This window comes from Bos indicus, chromosome 7 (assembly GCF_029378745.1).
Source record: "Bos indicus isolate NIAB-ARS_2022 breed Sahiwal x Tharparkar chromosome 7, NIAB-ARS_B.indTharparkar_mat_pri_1.0, whole genome shotgun sequence".
NCBI lineage: Eukaryota > Metazoa > Chordata > Mammalia > Artiodactyla > Bovidae > Bos > Bos indicus.
In genome coordinates this window covers 34,649,352-34,672,535 of record NC_091766.1, presented here as the reverse complement: position 1 = coordinate 34,672,535, position 23,184 = coordinate 34,649,352, and the positions used below count along the sequence as shown (strand labels likewise).

Below are 23,184 nucleotides of genomic sequence, written 5' to 3'. Positions count from 1 at the left end.
TTGGCAGATTATATATCCACATCTATCCAAGAATTATAAAGAAACTATCATTATAAAGAGCCTCTGTGTGTGAAAGAAGTGTCACAGTGTAAATTATTTGGTTGCTCCCGGGGGAAGAGCTCTGGATCATGCTTCCATTCCCAAAAAAACGGCAAAATTCAAACAGCAGCACCAAGCCCAGACCAAAGCTCACTTCTGCAGGGCAGGGCAATGCAAACTGCAAATATATATATATATAAAGAACGCCTAAACAATAATTTTAGAAAAAGGAAAAAAGTTATTTTATGAACTTCTAATATGATGTTATTTTCATAACACAAAGCTAAATTAATAAAGGAAGAAAAACGTTTGGTAAATTCCTTAGGCTTGGTGCTGGCACTAATCTTAGCATTTTCATAGGTGAACTGAAAAAGAAATCTCCATATTTTCAAGAGAAATTAAATTTTTCATCTAAAAATATATATATAGTATCAGTTCAGTTCAGTTCAGTCGCTCAGTCGTGTCCGACTCTTTGCAACCCCATGAATTGCAGCACGCCAGGCCTCCCTGTCCATCATCAGTTCTTCGGCACTTAGCTTTCTTCACAGTCCAACTCTCACATTCACACATGACCACTGGAAAAACCATAGCCTTGACTAGACGGACCTGTGTTGGCAAAGTAATACTCTCCATTTTAATATGCTGTCTAGGTTGGTCATAACTTTACTTCCAAGGAGTAAGCATCTTTTAATTTCATGGCTGCAATCACAATCTGCAGCGATTTTGGAGCCCAGAAAAATAAAGTCTGACATTGTTTCTGCTGTTTCCCCATCTATTTGCCATGAAGTGATGGGACCAGATGCCATGATCTTAGTTTTCTGAATGTTGGGCTTTAAGCCAACTTTTTCATTCTCCTCTTTCACTTTCATCAAGAGGCTTTTTAGTTCCTCTTCACTTTCTGCCATAAGGGTGGTGTCATCTGCATTTCTGAGGTTATGGATTAGAGATACCAAAGGAACATTTCATGCAAAGATGGGCTCGATAAAGGACAGAAATGGTATGGACCTAATAGAAGCAGAAGATATTAAGCAGAGGTGGCAAGAATACACAGAAGAACTGTACAAAAATATCTTCACAACCCAAATAACCACGATGGTGTGATCACTCACCTAGAGTCAGACATCCTGGAATATGAAGTCAAGTGGGCCTTAGAAAGCATCACTACCAACAAAGCTAGTGGAGGTGATAGAATTCCAGTTGAGCTATTTCAAACCCTGAAAGATGATGCTGTGAAGGTGCTACACTCAATATGCCAGCAAATTTGGAAAACTCAGCAATGGCCACAGGACTGGAAAAGGTCAGTTTTCATTCCAATCCCAAAGAAAGGCAATGCCAAAGAATGCTCAAACTACCACACAATTGCACTCACTGCACATGCCAGTAAAGTAATGCTCAAAATTCTCCAAGCCAGGCTTCAGCAATACGTGAACTGTGAACTTCCAGATGTTCAAGCTGGTTTTAGAAAAGGCAGAGGAACCAGAGATCAAATTGCCAACAACCACTGAATCATCAAAAAGGCAAGAGAGTTCCAGAAAAACATCTATTTCTGCTTTATTGACTATGCCAAAGCCTTTGACTGTGTGGATCACAATAAACTGTGGAAAATTCTTCAAGAGATGCGAATACCAGACCACTTGACCTGCCTCTTGAGAAATGTGTATGCAGGTCAGGAAGCAACAGTTAGAACTGGACATGGAACAACAGACTGGTTCCAAATAGGAAAAGGAGTACGTCAAGGCTGTATATTGTCACCCTGCTTATGTAACTTCTATGCAGAGTACATCAGGAGAAACAGTGGGCTGGAAGAAGCACAAGCTAGAATCAAGATTGCCAGGAGAAACATCAATAACCTCAGATATTTAGCATAGACAGGATCAAAGTAATTGTGAAAACTGTGAATAGGCAGAAAAGCAACAAATATGCTTCAAAGGTAAGAAACAACTTGTAGAAAAATTTAAATAATATATATCTATATTAATGGGTTCTATAATACAGAACAAAATAAGATCCAAGAGTATTGTAGAATTGTCTGTGAAGATAGCAACTAACAAACTCCTACACATACTGGACCTCATCAAAAAAATATTTTCAACACAAGAGAAGGCATTCTATCATTTTTTTAAAAATATGATGTGCTTATAACTAGAATACTAAATACAGTTCTTGTCACTGTACCTTAGGAAGGTCTTAATGGACTAGAAATGGAATATATGTTTTTATATAAATGGATATCATACATAATTCAAAGAAAAAGAAAGAAAAACAGGAACGGAATCTAATACAAGTACTAACATCTTGAAACAAACCATCTTAACAAAAATGAAAAAACAGTAAATATACATGCCCTGAGGGAGAAGGCAGAAATTATATTTTTTAGCCACCTCCAATGTACTATGTTCTAGGTCTGATAGATAACCTGAAGAAAATCATTTTTAAAGTAAAAAAAGAATTTGATTAAATTGCCCTAAAAATTAATTTACCTTTCCTCACTGAAGCGACGACCAATCTTGATTTTACATTTATCTTTGGGGAGACATGCTGCCAGAAGAGGAACTGTCCGCAACACTTTGTTTTCCTATAATTAAAAAATTAATTAAAATGCAGATTTTACTTAGATAAACACAGTTTTAAGACTTTCTTTCTTACACTGCACAGCATGCCAGATCTTAGTTCCCTACCCAGAGATTGTTGAACACAGGCCCTCAGCAGTGAAAGTGCCGAGTCCTAACCACTGGACTGCCAGGAAATTCCCCACTTTAAAAGTTTTCTGATGAACATTTGATTCACAACATTATATACAACTTTCACAAGTTGTTACCACAATTTAATAAAACAGAGCTACAGTTTTTCCAACTTATCAGTACTAAACATAAGTGTATATTTTTATTCTATTTGGGTATGTTTACATGTTTACTGATCAAAAAAAGATAACATTAATCTAAATAATAGTTAAGATTATAAAAAATGTAAACATGTTTAAATTGAATTAAACTTTTTGATTCAATTAAAGAAAAAACAAACTTTTTTTTTCACTACTACATTTTGTAGTATGTCAACTTGAAGCTAATTAGATATTGATGCCTCAAAAGCAAACATGTGTTCAAAAAACAAAAGAATTGGGCATACTGTTTGGGAACAATAAAGAAACACAGAAGCCAACCTTAAAAGCACCCAATGGAACAACTTGAGCAATAAAATAATAAACATAGTATTTGGATTATACCCCAAAGTATAAAATAGAGTCCAGACTGATATAAATAAATATTAAATAAATAGGAGAGAAGAGACAAATCTTCCTCATAGAAGAATTCCGAGGAATAAACATAAACTCTCCCCACTCCAGGAGGTGATGTTTCCTCTCTCCTTCCTACTTGAGTGTGGGCTGCATTTATGACCTTCCATCCAAAGAATAAAATATGTAAAGAGAAATAAAATATAATTTTAATGTGGAAAAAGTTGGTGACAATTTCCGTAAATTGCATTAACTATTATCATGTTAATGTTCACCATAAATCAGTGGTTTTTTTCTCTCAATGTCCTAACTTCCAACACAAAAAAACCACCTTTCTGGTTGTCACAAGAACTCCATTTTTAAGCCTAGTAGAGTTAGGTGATTAGCTATTCTGTCTTAGCCTCATGCTTATCTTGGTTATTCTGGCCTATAGTGCTCAGTCACTGCCTGGCTCTTTCCACTGGCCCAACTGGGAATGTCATGCTTAATCAAATAAGTGACAGAGCCCTAGAGAATCCCATGGACCAGCAGGCTACAGTCCATGGGATCGCAAAGGAGTAAGACACGACTAAAGCAACTGAGCAGGCATGCACACAGACTCCAATGTTATCTTTACCAATTTATTTAATCCTGTGTGTATATACATACTCACAGTGAATAATTTGACTACTTTTGTGTCTGTAAAAAAGTGACAATGTCCTCAAGGATTATCAAATATTACTCACCTTCCTTTAGGAATATCATTTAGCAAATTAATACATAAAACAATACAATTATACATGAATTTATTAAAGTAATTAAAAATAAATTTATAATTACATTATTTATTTTTGCACAGAAACAAAAAGTATTGTAGTAATGGTATTCAACAAACACACACACAGTTACTCTCTCAGAACATTCTGTGTTTACTTCTTTAACCTCTGAATCTAGGAAGTATTAATTAAAATAATATATAAAAGGTAAATTTAAACATGCTGAGAGTAGTTAGACTGATCTACCTAATAAAAAATTCAAAAAGAAATAGGAGAGTCAGAATTTGCTGGGACTTTAATTAAAAAAAACATGCAGCAGTCTGGCGCTTGAAGAAGCCTGGAAACAGCACTTTGGAGCAGCTCCTCTGGTGAAGGGGACGAGCAGGAGGCAGGTGAGAGGGCAGTTTCAGGACAGTTTCCAGTGTCTCACACTGCTTTCTTCCCTCCTTCCCATCACTTTTGAGACTCTGATACATAATTAAACCACCTCCCAAACTTTTGTCAAAGTAACACATGTATAAAAGTCAAACAGTGCCAAAAGATTTAAAATGTTCCCAGATACAATCCCCAATACTACCTCCCAGAGGCAACTGCTTTAACTTTTCCAGCTATTTCTCCCAGTACTTATGTCTATATTTCTATACATGCCTTGCTATTTCTTATCAATTTTAGATATTACATATAAACTATCAATTATTACCATCATATTAGGTAACCTTAATGTATGTAATTCTAAGTGCATGTTATGTATTACTCATTTACTATTCACCATAAGACTCTTACCTCATACCTTCCCTCTATCCTCATAATTCCCTTATACCCTCAGTTGGTAAAGAATCCACCTGCAAAGCAAGAGACCCTGATTCGATTTCTGGGTCAGGAAGATCCACTGGAGAAGGGATAGGCTACTCTCTCCAGTATTCTTGGGCTTCCCTGGTGGCTCAGCTGGTAAAGAATCTGCCTGCAATGCAGGAGACCTGGGTCTGATCCCTGGGTTGGGAAGATCCCCTGGAGAAGGGAAAGGCTTCCCACTCCAGTATTCTTGCCTGCAGAATCCCTATGGACAGTGGAGCCTGGTGGGCTGCAGTCCATGTGGTCACAAAGAGTCAGATATGACTGAGTGACTAAACACCAAACCATTTCCCATAAACCAGTAACACAGTATATTTTTATTACATCCATTTCATTAATGACAAAACTGAGGCACAGAGAGGTTATCTTTCCCAGGGTTACAGAGTTTACAGAGCTGTGAAGAATTTAAACTCCTGAGCCTTACTCATTCTATAACTATAGCCTCTCATAATAAATGAAGATTTAGCTTTCTTACATCACTCCTTACCCTTACATCTTCTAGTACTTTTAGTGAAATCAATAAACAGTATTTAGATCATTAATGGCTATATGTATATATATGTATATATGTATATGTATATATATATATATATATAGTTCACAAAAAGCCAAGCTATTTAACATAACATTTCTTTTCTGTGAAGTTTTTTTTGTTATTTTTGAGGTAACTCTTTTCTTTCTGCTGCTGCTAAGTCACTTCAGTTGTGTCCGACTCTGTGCAACCACATAGATGGCAGCCCACAAGGCTCCCCCATCCCTGGGATTCTCCAGGCAAGAACACTGGAGTGGGTTGCCATTTCCTTCTCCAAAGCATGAAAGTGAAAAGTGAAAGTGAAGTCGCTCAGTCGTGTCCAACTCTTAGCGACCCCATGGACTGCAGCCTACCAGGCTCCTCCATCCATGGGATTTTCCAGACAAGAGTACTGGAGTGGGGTGCCATTGCCTTCTCTGCTTTGCTTTCTAGTCTTAAGTAATTTTCTATATGCAGGTCCATACTCTTTGAAATGCTCCACCATAATAAACACCATTTCATCCATTCCATCAAGTCTTCTTTCCTCAAAGCCCCTTCCTAGAGCCTACACAACTGGTTTTCAATAAGTTTTTAGGGAAAGTCATCAAACTGACTTGTTTGTGACTGAAAACTGTATGCTGAGATTAAGCACAAGGCAGCCCAGTATGACTGAGTTAGATTAAGATTGCAAAATTCCTTGCATGATAAAGAAAAGCAATACAGATGGACTTGTACATAAGTGAAATACATTTGCAGCACATACAATTCTGGATGGATCATCTAAACTGTGGATTAACCATGAAAGAAGGAAGGAAGTAAAGAATAGAAAGAAGGAAGAAGAAAAGGAAGGTGGGGGGGAGGCAGGAATGAAAAAAATAAGGAATAAGATATGAAAACATTAAAATTGCCACAAATCAATGAAAAGTCCTCCAGTTTAAAATCCATCTTATGTCTGGAACCAAATAACAATGAAAATGCCCCCTACTATGTGTATTATAAAATGAAAACAACACTTGTCATCAAAAGTCAAGCTTTAGTCAAAACTGTTATGGCCAATAAGCTATCATTTTATGTAAATTTGAGCTACACCAGGTTGTAAGTTTAAATGCAATAATATAATGCTAGTGATAAAAGTGTCACAATCCTGACAAAAGCATGCTGTTAACACTGGAGGAAATAAAAAAAAAGGGTTGCTCAGCAAATGAAACATTTAACAATTCACAATAAAAGTAATTATTTTATCATTTGGAAAAGGGAAGTGACAGATTAATATCCTTTAATGTCTTTGTTAAAGTCTTCAAGTGCTGTATATTAATACTTCAGAAATACAAGAAGAACATTATTCCTCCTTCAAAGCCTGGAAGAGTTTTGACTTCAGTTTACACAAAACTCATTTCTGTACCTGTATCACACATCAAAGAGTTTGGTACTAATGTCAATTTCTGATTATCTATACTCTCCTTCCCTCCTCTCTCCATTACTACATTTGAGTTACTAACACACATACACACTACCACATACATAATCCTCCCCAATATATGAAACCATTAACTGAAAATCTTTTATATACAACATATATATGTATTTTATATATTTTTATTTTCATGTATACATGTAAAATATACACATTTGTTCTATTCACTTAAAGAAGTAAAAAACTTACACATTCATTTTATAACACTAAAGTGCTGAGAGTAACTTCTACCTTAACAAGGAAAGACATCAAAGAACAAAAGCTAAGATCAAAATTTAAAAAGCAATAATTTCTTGACTCAACTCACAAAATCTCATTTTTTTCCTCCATATAAAATCATTGGAATTCTAAATTTCTCTCTACCATTCAGTAACACAGTTTTTATGAAATAACACTATTTTATGAAATACATTTTATCTGTCTATAAAGCATATCAATTTATTTTTTAAAATGCTGAAAAGCTGAAAGGGATGAGTATGTTCACCTGCATGCATCCTCTTGTGTACTAATATCTTATCTAACATTGTGTATTTCACAACACCTTACTCACCTCTGCTGGATGCTGAATTATATACAAGTAGGTAGAGATGTGTAGAGGATGCGCTGGTAGAAATGGACACAAACATACTTTCTGAGGCCGGCTAAAAGATGAAATAAAAAAGAAAAACTGTAGTATGTTTAAAATAAAATTATATAACAATAACATAAAATTTGAACATAATCGCACTTAATAATATAGATTTGCTAAAGCTGAATTCTTTTAAAGTGATATTAAGAAAGAATTTAATCAAACATATTTTCAATATGAGAATTTGAAAAATAAGACTCAGGTAAATTTTTTACCATTCATAGTAGATCAAAATATCTCAAAAAATATTGCCTTAATTATCTTCAGTGGAAGAAGAGTCGTAAGTCACAACCATGGTCTTTTTATTCATGAAGCAATACTTCTACTAACTTGCATTCCAAATCAAGAACAGATCTCATGTCAAACAGAAACCTGGCAACTAATCTGAATCATCTGAAGTTGGAAGGAACAAAGTGATAACAAAATACTGGAATATAATCACCACCTAGAAGACAGTGCTAATCGAACTTAGCCATCAGTCAACATGGAGAACTTACCAATTGTGAGAAGAAACCCAAACAGGGGCCACCAAAGAATATTTGGCTAGAATTACATCCTCAGAGCATGTATCTTACCCATTTATTTTCCCTTCTGTTATGGTTTACTCTGTTGCTTTCATTTTCCTTACTTCTTAGTGCCTTACTTACTTCAGTAGCACTTATTACAAAATTCGGATGGAATTAAAAGGGTATATGTCCCATCTCAGTTCTCCAGTCTAGTTCATTCTCTTCCCTAATGGCAACCAGTGATTAGTTTCTTGTGTGTCCTTCCAAAGGTACTGAAGGAATATACATGGGTAGTTTATCATTACATCCTGTATTAAATATGTGTTTATAACATGAAATTAATCAAGCAGCCAGATACAATATGATGGAAACAAATGTTCACTATAGATTACTATTACAGGCAGATGTCACGTGGCATTGTAACAGTATACAAGTGAATGCTATATTTTAAAGAGAATTCCCAACAGCATACTTACTATTAGAAAACTGATTGCTACCCACTGTTTCCTCAATTTACTTATGTTGAGTTATAGCCTGAGGTAAAAAATACGTATATTAATAAAACACAGAGTGTGAGTAAATTGGTTCGATTGTATCTACCACCTCACTTTGCAAGAAACTGTTAAACCTTTGCTCCTGCTGAAGAAATTATCTAAATAATATTTTAGGCAGAGGCATAAACATATTGTACAATGTGACCCCACTTCCCCTTTTCACTACTGAACCAAGAGTGAATGATTAATGCAAGGAAATCAATACACTTGTTTTCCATTGACATCGGAAATGATTCAGTGTGACTACTCAGTCCTACCAAGGATTCCCTCTTAGGAATGTGAGCAAATTTTTAGGAACAGAGAGTCTCTCAGTGGTCACAAGAAGAGTAAACATAAGCAAACACAGGAGGAGTGACTTATGGGACTATATAGTGACAAACAAGGGATTCCCTGGTGGCTCAGATGGTAAAGAGTCTGCCTGCAATGCGGGAGACCAGAGTTCGATCCCTGGGTCAGAAAGATACCTTGGAGAAGAAAATGGAAACCCACTCCAGTATTCTTGCCTGGAAAATCCCATGGATGGAGGAGCCTGGCGGGCTATAGTCCATAGGGTTACAAAGAGTTGGACACAACTGAGCAACTTCATTTTCAGTCACTTTCAGTGACAAACAAATCAAGGGCTACAATTAGAAAGGATTTCCCATTCAATGGAAGGAGACAGCGGATGAGATATATTCAAGTTTTAAAAGTTTAAGTTTCTGGAGTCTATCCCATCAGGATGTTTGCATAAGCCTCTTAGCCTCATCCACAGGGGTCAGACAGAAGAAGCAAGAACTACAATCCCAGAGCCTCCAGAACAAAAGACACAATCACATAAAGCTAACCAAAATAAAAATTCATAGGATCATGACCCAGATAAAGGAACAAGATAAATTCCCAGAAAATCAACTAAATTATATGGAGACAGGAAATCTTCAAGAAAAAGAATTCAGAATAATGACAGTGAAGATGATCCAAGATGTTGGGAAAAAAATGGAGAAGATGCAAGTAATGTTTACCAAAGACCAAGAACTAAAGAACAAACAAACAGAGAGGCACAATACACTAGAAGGAATCAGTAACAGAATACCTGAGGCAGAAGAACGCATAAGTGATCTGGAAGAAGAATGGTGGAAATCACTGCCGCAAAACATGGAAAAAAGAAGGAAAAGAAGTGAAGACAGCATAAGAGACCTCTGGGACAAAATTAAACACACCAATATTCACATTATAGGGGTCCCAGAAGGAGAAGAGAGAGAGAAAGGACCTAAGAAAATATATAAAGAGATAAAAGTTTAAGTTTCTGATTTTTTTTTTTTGCATGAAACTGCATATGACTGCAATGCATGACCAAATGTCAATAACATTATTTTATAAAATGTAATTTAAGATCAGATAAAAGGACTTATGCAGTGGTATGGTGGATAGGACTCTGCCTGCCAATGCAGGGGACATGGGTTCAATCTCTAATCTGTGAATATTCCATATGCTGTTCAGTTCAGTTCAGTCGCTCAGTCGTGTCCAACTCTTTGCAACCCCATGAATCGCAGCAGGCCTCCCTGTCCATCACCAACTCCTGGAGTTAACCCAGACTCAGTCCATCGAGTCAGTGATGCTACCCAGCCATCTCATCCTCTGTCGTCCCCTTCTCCTCCTGCCCCCAATCCCTCGCAGCATCAGAGTCTTTGCTAATGAGTCAACTCTTCGCATGAGGTGGCCAAAGTACTGGAGTTTCAGCTTTAGTATCAGTCCTTCCAAAGAAATCCCACGGCTGATCTCCTTCAGAATGGACTGGTTGGATCTCCTTGCAGTCCAAGGGACTCTCAAGAGTCTTCTCCAACACCACAGTTCAAAAGCATCAATTCTTCAGCGCTCAGCCTTCTTCACAGTCCAACTCTCACATCCATACATGACCACAGGAAAAACCATAGCCTTGACTAGATGAACCTTTGTTGGCAAAGTGATGTCTCTGCTTTTTAATATGCTATCTAGGTTGGACATAACTTTCCTTCCAAGGAGTAAGCGTCTTTTAATTTCATGGCTGCAGTCACCATCTGCAGTAATTTTGGAGCCCAGAAAAATAAAGTCTGACACTGTTTCCACTGTTTCCCCATCTATTTCCCATGAAGTGATGGGACCGGATGCCATGATCTTAGTTTTCTGAATGTTGAGCTTTAAGCCAACTTTTTCACTCTCCACTTTCACTTGCATCAAGAGGCTTTTGAGTTCCTCTTCACTTTCTGCCATAAGGGTGGTGTCATCTGCATATCTGAGGTTATTGATATTTCTCCTGGTAATCTTGATTCCAGCTTTTGTTTCTTCCAGTCCAGCGTTTCTCATGATGTACTTTGCATACAAGTTAAATAAGCAGGGTGACAATATACAGCCTTGATGGACTCCTTTTCCTATCTGGAATCAGTCTGTTGTTTCATGTCCAGTTCTAACTGCTGCTTCCTGACCTGCATACAGGTTTCTCAAGAGGCAGGTCAGGTGGTCTGGTATTCCCATCTCTTTCAGAATTTTCCACAGTTTGTTGTGATCCACACAGTCAAAGGCTTTGACATAGTTAATAAAGCAGAAATAGATGGTTTTCTGGAACTCTCTTGCTTTTTCCATGATCCAGCGGATGGATATTGGCAATTTGATCTCTGGTTCCTCTGCCTTTTCTAAAACCAGCTTGAACATCAGGAAGTTCATGGTTTACATATTGCTGAAGCCTGGCTTGGAGAATTTTGAGCATTACTTTACTAGCATGTGAGATGAGTGCAATTGTGTGGTAGTTTGAGCATTCTTTGGCATTGCCTTTCTTTGGGATCGGAATGAAAACTGACCTTTTCCAGTCCTGTAGCCACTGCTGAGGTTTTCAAATTTGCTGGCATATTGAGTGCAGCACCTTCACAGCATCATCTTTCAGGATTTGAAATAGCTCAATTGGATTCCATCACCTCCACTAGCTTTTTTCATGGTGATGCTTTCTAAGGCCCACTTGACTTCACATTCCAGGATGTCTGGCTCTAGGTCAGTGATCACACCATCATGATTATCTGGGTCGTGAAGATCTTTTTTGTACAGTTCTTCTGTGTATTCTTGCCATCTCTTCTTAATATCTTCTGTTTCTGTTAGGTCTATACCATTTCTGTCTTTTATTGAGCCCATCTTTGCATAAAATGTTCCCTTGGTATCTCTAATTTTCTTGAAGAGATCTCTAGTCTTTCCCATTCTGTTGTTTTCCTCTATTTCTCTGCATTGATCGCTGAGGAAGGCTTTCTTATCTCTTCTTGCTATCCTTTGGAACTCTGCATTCAGATGCTTATATCTTTCCTTTTCTCCTTTGCTTTTCGCTTCTCTTCTTTTCACAGCTATTTGTAAGGCCTCCCCAGACAGCCATTTGCTTTTTTCCATTTCTTTTTGATGGGGATGGTCTTGATCCCTGTCTCCTGTACAATGTCATGAACCTCATTCCATAGTTCATCAGGCACTCTATCTATCAGATCTAGGCCCTTAAATCTATTTCTCACTTCCACTGTATAATCATAAGAGATTTGATTTAGGTCATACCTGAATGGTCTAGTGGTTTTCCCCACTTTCTTCAATTTAAGTCTGAATTTGGTAATAAGGAGTTCATGGTCTGAGCTACAGTCAGCTCCTGGTCTTATTTTTGTTGACTGGGAATGTTAATGGAAAGGATGCAATACAAAAAGAAGAAGGCAGCTTAAGAGAAAGATGCTGAAAAGACATTCAACAAAAACCTGCTAAAATCACTGTAATACTGGTGGTGTCTACACAACTTTGTTAATATAACAACAACAACAAAAAAAAACAACTCTAAATTATACACTTCAATATGATAAACTCCATGGTCTGTGAATAGTATCTAAATAAAGTTGTTATTTTAAAAAATATAAAAATGCAATGAAAAAAGAATGTTCAATGTAATTAGTAAGAAAGAGGCTGGGCCATGTGCTTAGTTGCTCAGTCATGTCCGATTCTTTGCAAACCCATGGACTACAGCCCACCATGCTCCTCTGTCTATGGGGATTCTCCAGGCAAGAATACTGGAATGGGTTGCCATACCCTCCTCCAGGATATCTTCCCAACCCAGGGATTGAACCCAGGTCTCCCACATTGCAGGCAGATTCTTTATCGTCTGAACCACCAGGGAAGCCCAAGCAAGAGGCATTTTACCACCATTTGACATCATGTTTTGTTAAGGTGGGTTTCCTTTTCTACAAAGTAAGCTACCTAAGGGCAAGGACTTGACTTGACCTACTTTTTTCACTTTTATACCCCAGCACCTAGCATAGTAAGCTTTCAATAAATACTGCTGCATACATAAGCAAATACCTTTGCGTTCCCTCTTACGTCGACCTTGGAATGCCCTTCTCCTCCTACACAATTTCTTATCCTATCCCTTCATTTTCTTACATATCAAATACTAATCTCTCCTTCACTTCCTCTCTAGTATTAAGACAATTAGTTTGCATTATAAATGAAATTCAGAGTCTCAGATCTTCCTTTGACATTTTTGTTGCTTTATTTTGGGCACAACGCGCAACTTGTGGGATCTTAGCTCCTCTGGGTGTTGACAGTGAAAGCACCAAGTTCTAGCCACTGGATAACCAAGAATTTCCTCAGATCTTCCTTTGTTATCTTTTGTGATCTTTCTTGTAAGCAATAGCATACAGGAGGCAAAAATATTTACTGAAGAAAATATTTACTAAATAACAGCAACAACAACAACAAAAAAAAAAACAGTTAAGCACTTTATATATAAACCCTGTAACTGTGATTTAAGCTAAACCTAATTGTTCTGGCTTATGTTTTAAGTTGCTCATAAAATATCATTACCCATTTATTTTAAAGCATGCCCCCTTTATTAACCTAATTCTAATTACCTCAAGCTAATAAAACTATAGTTCTTTAAAACATTTTGTATTTCAGTTGATTAAGTTTATATTTAGCAAGTTACTTTACAATAAGAATGTGTACTTATTTATTATTAACAGCCATTTTTCTCACACTTTCCTACTCTACAATTGTCTGCATGTACTACACTGGTGACTAGCTATCCAAATGTTAAACCATTTCTTACCAAACTAATGGTAAGTGCAGAGTAACTGCTCTCCTAATTTTAAAATCCTTCTCCAAAAGAATAAAATGTCTAGGAATAAACTTAACCAAGGAGGTGAAAGACCTGTATGTTGAAAGCTACAAGACATTAATTAATGAAATAGAATGAAGAACACACAAATAAGTGGAAAGATAGTCCATACTCATGGATTGGAACAATTAATATTTTTTAAACGTTCATACTACAGATCACTGCCTTGTCATGGCAAAGGGGCCTGCGTAATTCAATGAAGCTATGAGCCATACACCGAAGAATTGATGCTTTTGAACTGTGGTGTTGGAGAAAACTCTTGAGAGTCCCTTGGACAGCAAGGAGATCAAACCAGTCAACCCTAAAGAATCAACCCTGAATATTCATTGCAAGGACTGATGCTGAAACTGAAGCTCCCATACTTTAGCCACCTTATGAGAAGAGTCGATTCATTAGAAAAGACTCCGATGCTGGAAAGGATTGAAGGCAGGAGAGGGACAACAGAGGATAAGATGGTTGGATGGCATCACTGATTCAATGGACATGAGCTTTGGTAAGCTCCAGGAGATGGTAAAGGACAGGGAACCCTGGTGTGCTGCAGTCCATGGGGCTGTAAAGAGTTGGACACAACAGAGCAACTGAACAATAATGTAGGGTCACCCAAGACAGACAGGTTATAGTAGAGAGTTCTGACAAAACCTGATCCACTGGAGGAAGGAACGGCAAACCACCCCAGTATACTTGCCATGAGAATCTTATGAACTGTATAAAAAAACAAAAAGATATGACACTGAAAGGTGAGTCCCCCAGGTTGGAAGGTGTCCAACATGCTACTGGGGAAGAACAGAGGACAACAACTAATAGCCCCAGAAAGAATGAAGCGGCTGGGCCAAAGAGAAAGTGGGGCTCAGCTGTGGATGTGTCTGGTGATGAAAGCAAAATCTGATGCTGCAAAGAACAGTATTGCATACGGACCTGGAATGTTAGGTCCAAGAATCAAGGTAAATTGGACTTGGTCAAGCAGGAGATGGTAAGAACAAACATTGACATGTTAGGAATCAGTGAACTAAAATGGATGGGAATGGGGGAATTTAATTTAGATGACCATTATATCTACCACTGTGGGCAAGAATCCCATACAGGAAATGGAGCAGCCCTCATAATCAACAAAAGAGTCTGAAATGCAGTACTTGGATACAATCTCAAAAATGACAGAATGATCTCGGTTCACTTCCAAGGCAAGCAATTCAACATTACAATAATTCAAGTCTATGCCCCTACCACCGATTCCAAAGAAGCTGAAGTTGATCAATTCTATGAAGACCTATAAGACCTCCAAGAACTAACACCAAAAAAAGATGTTTTACTCATCACTGGGGATTGGAATGCAAAAGTGGAAAGTCAAGAGATACCTGGAGTAACAGGCAAGTTTGGTCTTGGAGTATAAAATAAAGCAGGCTAAAGGCTAACTGAATTCTGTTAAGAGAGTGGACTAGTCATAGCAAACACCCTTTCTTCAACAACACAAGAGACAACTTTACACATGGACATCACCAAATGGTCAATACCGAAATCAAATTGATTCCATTCTTTGTAACCAAAGATGGAGAAGCTGTATACAGTCAGCAAAAACAAGATTTGGAGCTGACTGTGACTCAGATCATCAGCTTCTCATAGCAAAATTCAAACTTAAAACTAAAGAAATTTGGGAAAACCACTAGGCCAGCAAGGTACAACTTAAATCAAATCCCTTATGAATATGCAGTGGAGGTGACAAATAGATTCAAGAGATTAGATACAGTAAACAGCATGCCTGAAGAACTATGGACAGAGGTCCATAATATTATACAAGAGGCAGCAAACAAATTATCCCAAAGAAAAAGAAAAGCAAGTAGGCAAAGTGGCTGTCTGTCTGAGGAGTCTTTACAAATAGCTGAAGAATGAAGAGAAGTGAAAAGCAAGGGAGAAAGGGAAAGGTACACCCAACCAAACGCAGAGTTCCAAAGAATAGCAAGGAGAGACAAGAAGGTCTTCTTGAATGAACAATGCATAAAAAACAGAGGAAAACAACAGAAGGGGAAATATTAGAGCCTGCTTTAGAAAAATATGAAATATAAAGGGAACATTTCACCCAAAGAGGGCACAATAAAGGACAGAAACAGCACAGACCTAGTAGAAGGACAAGAGATCAAGAAGAGATGGAAAGAATACATGGAAGAACTGTACGAAAAAAGACCTTAATGAACTGGATAAGAATGATGGTATGGTCAGCCACCCAGACCCAGACATTCTGGAGTGTGAGGTCAATTGAGCCTTAGGAAGCACTGCTGTCAATAAAGCTAGTAGATGTGGTGGAATTCCAGTAGAGCTATTCAAAACTCTAAACGATGATGCTATCAAAGTGTTGCACTCAAAATGTCAGCAAATCTGGAAGGCCCAGCAGCAGCCACAGGACTGGAAGAGGTCAATCCTCATCCCAATTCCCAAAAAGAGCAGCACTAAAGAATGTTCAAAACATCAGACAACTACACTCATCTCCCATCCTAGTAAAGTCATGCTTAAAATCTTGCATGCTAGGCTTCAGCATTATGCAAACCAAGAACTTCCAGACATCCAAGCTGGATTTAGAAAATGCAGAGGAACGAGAGGTCAATTGTCAACATTCACTGGATCACAGAGAAAGCAAGGAAATTCCAGAAAAACATCTACTTCTGTTTCATCAACTACGCTAAAGTCTTTGACTGTGTGGATCATAACAAATTGTGGAAAGCTCTTAAAGAGATAGACCACATTACCTGTCTCCTGAGAAACCTGTATGTGGGTCAAGAAGCAACAGTTAGAACACTGTATGGAACAACTGGATTGAGAAAGGCATACAACAGGGCTGTCTGTTGTCATTATGTTTATTTAGCCTATACACTCAGCACATCATGAGAAATGCCAGGCTGGGTGAGTTTCAAGCTGGAATCGAGATAGATGGGAGAAACATCAACAACCTCAGATATACAGATACCATTCTAATGGCAGAAAGAGAAGAGGAACTAAAGAACCTCTTGATGAGGGTGAAGGAGAAGAGTGAAAAAGCCAGCTTAAAACTAAATATTGAAAAAACAAAGATGGCATCTCGCTCCATTACTTCATGGCAATCAAAAGAGGAAAAGGTGGAAGTAGTGACAGATTTCCTCTTCTTGAATCTGAAAAATCACTATAGATGGTGACTGCAACCATGAAATCAGAAGACAACTGCTTCTCAGCAGGAAAGCTATGACAAACCTAGACAGTGTTGAAAAGCAGAGACATGACTCTGCCAACAAAGGTCCATATACAAGGTTACCATCTTCCCAGTGGTCACATACAGTTGTGAGAGCTGGCCCATAAAGAAGGTAGTGTGCCAAAGAATTGATGCCTTTGAACTGTGGTGCTAGAGAAGACTCCTGAGAGTCCCTTGCACAGCAAGGAGATCAGATCAGTCAATCTTAATGGAAATCAACCCTGAATATTCACTGGAAGGATTGATGCTGAAGCTCCAGTATTTTGGTCACCTGATGCAAACAGCCAACTCATTGGAAAAGTCTCTGATGCTGGGAAAGATTGAGGGCATAAGGAGAAGAGGGTATCAGAGGATGAGATGGCTGGATGGCATTACCAATGCAATGGACATGAACTTGGGCAAACTCCAGGAGATGATGAGGGATAGGGAGGTCTGACTTGCTACAGTCCATGGGGTCACAAACAGCCAGACATGAGTGGGCAACTGAATATCAACAACTACAGATTCAATGTAACCCTATCAAACTTCCAATGACATTTTTTACAAGAATAGGACAAAAATTCCTAAAATTTGTGGAACCATTAAACCAAATAGCCAAAGAATCTTGAGAATGATGAATAAAGCTTGAAGCATCATGATCCCTGATTTCAAACTATACTAGCAAAGCTGTTGCTGCTGCTAAGTCGTTTCAGTCGTGTCCGACTCTGTGTAACCCCATAGACGGCAGCCCACAGGGCTCCCCCGTCCCTGGGATTCTCCAGGCATTTAAACAGTATTGTACTGGCATAAAACCACACGTAGATCAACAAAACAGAACACAGAGCCTAGAAATAAACCCATGCATATATGGTGAATTAATTAACAACAAAAATGCCAAGAATATACACTGGGGAAATGACAGTCTGTTCTAAATGGTGTTAGGAAAGTTGGACATTAAAATAAATAAAACTGAACCATACACAGAAATCAACTCAAAATGAACTAAAGATCTGAATGTAAGGCTGGAAACCATAAAACCGCTGGAAGAAAAATATAAGACAGTAAGCTCTTTGACTTACATCTTGGTAATGATTTTTTTAACCTGACACCAAAAGCAAAAACAAAAATAAACAAGTGGGACTACATTAAATAAAAAGTTTCTGCCCAGCAACAGAAACTATCAAGAAAATGAAATGACAACCAACACACTAAAAGAAAATATTTGCAAATCATATATCTCATAGGGGGCTAATATGCAAAATATATAAAGTACTCATTTAACTCAAGAACAGAAACAAACAATCCAATTGAAAAATGGATATAAGACCTGAATAGACAATTTTCTAAAGAAGACATACAGACGGCCAACAGGTACATGAAAAAATGTTTTACATCATTAGTCATCAGTGAAATGCAAGCCAAAACCACAATGAGATATCACCTCACACCTGTTAGAATGGCTACTGTCAAAAAGAATAGAAATAAATGCTGGAGAAGGTGTGGAGAAATAAAAAGCCAAGCATACTTCTAGAATTTATGTAGATCTCAAGAAAAATTAATACCTGATAAATATACTGGTAGATTGGGTATAGGTTTGGAAAACAGCTATTAAGATATCTCACTGACAATATCATTGTCTTGCTACCTGATCTTGTCTATGTCAGAGGTTTTCAATTTCCTTTTTCATAGCACTGGCAATGAAACACCAAAAAATTTCTGGGAAATAACCACTGAATCACAGGCAAATGTAATAAAATGTAGTCATTTATGACTATTTTAAACTAATTAATAACAGAATGACTGAAGTAACAGCTGAGATTTTTAACTCTTCTACATTTACAATGCACTGCAAATGTATTATAAATACTGTTTTATGTCACCGGGTGTTATCTATACAACCCAATAAGTGTTTATCAACTCTTAATACATAAATGGGGTTTTCAAATAATTTCCTTAAAGAAATTTTATGGAACATGCTTTTTCTTCTTTTCTCATTAAGGTTGTATGAATAAACACATACACTTCCTGTCAGATGGACTGACTAGCTTCTGAAGTGAATGATGTAACACAAGGGTAAGCTGTCACTCACTCTCGTATGCTGTCTTTAACGGCCTTATGGATGTGAGAGTTGGACTGTGAAGAAGGCTGAGCACCGAAGAATTGATGCTTTTGAACTGTGGTGTTGGAGAAGACTCTTGAGAGTCCCTTGGACTGCAAGGAGATCCAACCAGTCCATTCTGAAGATCAGCCCTGGGATTTCTTTGGAAGGAATGATGCTAAAGCTGAAACTCCAGTACTTTGGCCACCTGATGCCAAGAGTTGACTCATTGGAAAAGACTCTGATGCTGGGAGGGATTGGGGGCAGGAGGAGAAGGGGACGACAGAGGATGAGATGGCTGGATGACATCACCGACTCGATGGACGTGAGTTTCAGTGAACTCCGGGAGTTGGTGATGGACAGGGAGGCCTGGCGTGCTGCAATTCATGGGGTGGCAAAGAGTCGGACACGACTGAGCGACTGATCTGATCTGAGGCATATGACTACAGATGCTAAAACCTACAAAAATGACTTTCAAAAGCTTAAATATTAATTAATATTTAAAAGTTTAATTAAATCTCTAACAATACTTACCAAAAGCTATTTTTCTCATAGTACTAATTTTAATCAAGAAAATCTCACAGAAGCAAAGTTTAAAGATTAGTGAACAGATTTACAATAATCATTAATTTAAAAAGAATTTCTTTTACCCACTAAAGTAAAGCAAATCTAAAACCCAGAAAGATATCACACCTCAAATTTCCCAATACTCAACAAAAATTTTATAGTTTCACAGAGTGGAAAAGCAAAGAACAAAGAGTTTTATCACTCTTCAATAGATCAGTTGAACAGATACACTGCATCACACATTAAAAATAGCAACAACTTTCCAATTTTAAAACAGACTGTGAAAAAATGAAATGCCACAGTGCCCTCTATTGTCATTTTAAAGAAACAAATAAGTTGTAAAATAAACTCTAGGTTTTACATTTCTGAAACTATACTTAATATAACCAGCAAAAGAAGGAACAACTTTTCATTATTAATATCACAATAAAATTTCATCTTATAAAGAGAAGCAATCTCAACCATGCCTAACAGCTTCAAGTATAGTAAACCATGATATTTTCATAACTCCCCAAAACCATTTCTATCACTACATTATTTTATTTTATAAATGCCTTCTGAAGTAGAGGAACAACAGGCTCAGAAAAATAAATCACTGTTTCAGGAGAGGAAGTAACTCTAAAGAGAATAAGTATCTTTCGATGAGACATATTGACCTAAGCATGCCTAGAGCAGTGATTTCCAAAGTGAGTTAAGTAAATTATCCCAAGCAGGTGCAAAAAGGTAATATTATCACTTCTATTTATAATTAAGCATTACTAATATTCAGTGGAGAAGGCAATGGCACCCCACTCCAGTACTCTTGCCTGGAAAATCCCATAGACGGAGGAGCCTCGTGGGCCACCGTCTATGGGGTCACACAGAGTCGGACACGACTGAAGTGACTCAGCAGCAGCAGCAATATTCAGTATATAGTATAACAAGCCCTCTGTGGGATGGTATATCACATGGTAATGTGTCAGGATATGCAGTATCCTAATAGAAAAGGAGTTTCATAACATGAAGTGCTAAAAACAGCATCCACAAAGAAACTACATATATTACAAAGAGTCTACACTGAAGAAATTCTAACTACATAATCACAAAAAAATAAGTATACGGCAGAGGTGTTTCTTCCTTACTGTTACTTCAAACTCATTAGAGTTAATAAATCTCAGATATAACAATAACTTTAGAAAGTAGAAATTATAAAGACACTTGAACTGTGAAATCACATCTTACTATCAGTAACTTATTATCATGAACCTTACTATAAGTATATATTATGTTCCAAAAATACTAAATAGTAAGAGTAGGGCTCTATCACAATCAGCAAGCAAGCAAGCAAGCAATCGCTCAGTCGTGTCTGACTCTTTGCGATCCCATGGACTGTAGTCTACTAGGCTTCTCTGTCCATGGGATTTTCCAGGCAAGAGTACTGGAGTGGGTTGCCATTTCCTTCTCCAGGGGATCTTCCTGACCCAAGGATTGAACCCAGGTCTCCTGCATCGCAGGCAGACACTTTACCCTCTAAGCCACCAGGGAAGCAGGACATTTTTAAACAGTTTATTTCATCATAATTTCTTCCTTTTATCTATGTTTTTCTATGTTTTATGATGCAAGTCATACATTAGTATATGATCAACATGTATTATCAGAGATAAATATGTATACCTTTCAGAATTACATCTTAAGTGTTTTAATCAACTGTGGTATGCATTCTAAATAATTTAGGGATCACTGGCCTAGAGATAAGTTTGTTCCTACTACAGGATCTATAAGAAAAATGTTAGTGTTATTATAATTAAAGAAGCCTTCAAATGAGCCAGATGCTTGGAAAACAAAAGCCTGTGTCCAGAGATATAATTATATATAACAACTATATAAAGCCTCTACTGGAGCTTATGAGAAAATGGCAGATTAACACTGAGAATCTTATCATAAAGTAAACATCTATAGTCAGTTATCTTATTATTTACTCTGTCTTCTTATATAGAAATAAAGCAAATAAAAAAGTCTTAATAAGTTAAGTAAATCACTCTTTGCAAATTCTTACTTTATACTTCCATCATTTTTCTTAAATATTAATTATACAGATATGTTTTCTCATACTCAATTCACTATGAATTCTAGAGGAAACAATTTCTTACTCATTTTTCTATGTCCCTTTACTGGATACTATCCTAATAATAACTGAATGAACAAAGACTACCCCCATGATTAATCAAAGCAAGCCTCCAGGTCCATGAGTAGCATAATTGTATGTTCCTTAGCCACTGGCCAATGAAAAGGAACAGCATGAATGACCATCCTGACAAGCAAGGAGTCAAAGCTGATCTGTGAAGCTACTCAGGGGTCAACTATACATGAAATAAAAAATTTTAAGAAAAAAGAAAAGATGAATGAAACTAAGACTAGTGAAACTAAGACTGGTTCTTAGAAAAGATAAACAAAACTGGGGCTTCCCTGGTGGCTCAGTAAAGAATCCACCTGTCAATGCAAGAGACACAGATTCAATCCCTGATCCAGGAAGACACCACACACCATGAAGTAACAAGACCGTGTGCCCCAACTATTGAGCCCGTGCTCTAGAGACCAGAAACCACAACTACTGAGTCCACAGGGCCTAGAGCCTGTGCTCCTCAACAAGACAGGCCACCACAATGGAAAGCCCACACACAACTGGAGAGCAGCCCCTGCACAACTGGAGAGCAGCCCCTGCTTCAACAACTAGAGTAAAGCCCTCACAGCAATGAAGAGCCAGCACAGCCAAAAATAAATACATAAAATTATTTTTCAAAAAAGGAATGATGAACAAAAGTGATAAACCTTCAGCCAGACTCATCAGAAAATAATAATAAGCAGATCCAAATAAATAAAATCAGGGACTTCCCTGGTGGCCTAGTGGCTAGGATTCCAGGCTTTCAGTGCAGTGGCCTGGGTCCAATCCCTGACCAGGGAAGATTCCACAAACTGCACGGTATAGCCAAAAAGAAAGAAAAGAAAATCAGAAATGAAAGAGAAGTAACAACCAACACTACAGAAATACAAAGGCTCATAAGAGATAACTATGAACACCAATATAATACTATACACACCAGTACCATGGTCAACCTAGAAGAAATGGAAAGATTTCTAGAAATGCACAATCTCCCAACACTGAATCAGGAAGAAATAAAAGATATCAACAGGCTAATTAATTAATAACATCAAAATACAATCAGTAATAAAAAATCCCCACAAACAAAAGTCAAGGACCAAACAGCTTGACAGGCAAATTCTACCAAATAGTTAGACTTAACACCAATGCTTCTCAAATTATTTCAAAGATCTGAAGAAAAAGGAATGCTTCCAAACTTACTATATGAGGCCAGATTTACCCTGATACCAAAACCAGACAAAGACACAATCAGTAAAAAAATTACAGACTGATATTACTAATGAACATAGATGCAAAAATCCTCAACAAAATATTAACCAACAAAATTCTGCTTTACATTTAAAGAAACCTACATCATGATCAACTAGAACTTAGCTCAGGAACAAAAGATGGTTCAAACTCACAAATCAATCAGTGTGACAGACACATTAACAAACTTAAGAATAAAAATCATATGATCATCTCAGATCCAGAAAAAGCTTTTGACAAAATTCATCAT

At 37.4% G+C, this 23,184-nt stretch overlaps 1 protein-coding gene across 1 annotated transcript in view; it reads right to left on the bottom strand.

Annotated features, from left to right (window-relative positions):
• DTWD2 (DTW domain containing 2) overlaps window positions 1-23,184 on the bottom strand; it is a 107,880-nt gene that overhangs the window by 67,010 nt on the left and 17,686 nt on the right. The window contains exons 2-3 of the mRNA XM_019964665.2: window positions 7,414-7,504; window positions 2,520-2,614 (exon numbers count right to left, since the gene is read on the bottom strand). Coding sequence (XP_019820224.1) covers window positions 2,520-2,614; window positions 7,414-7,504 — 186 coding nt within the window. The remainder of the gene's footprint in view (window positions 1-2,519; window positions 2,615-7,413; window positions 7,505-23,184) is intronic.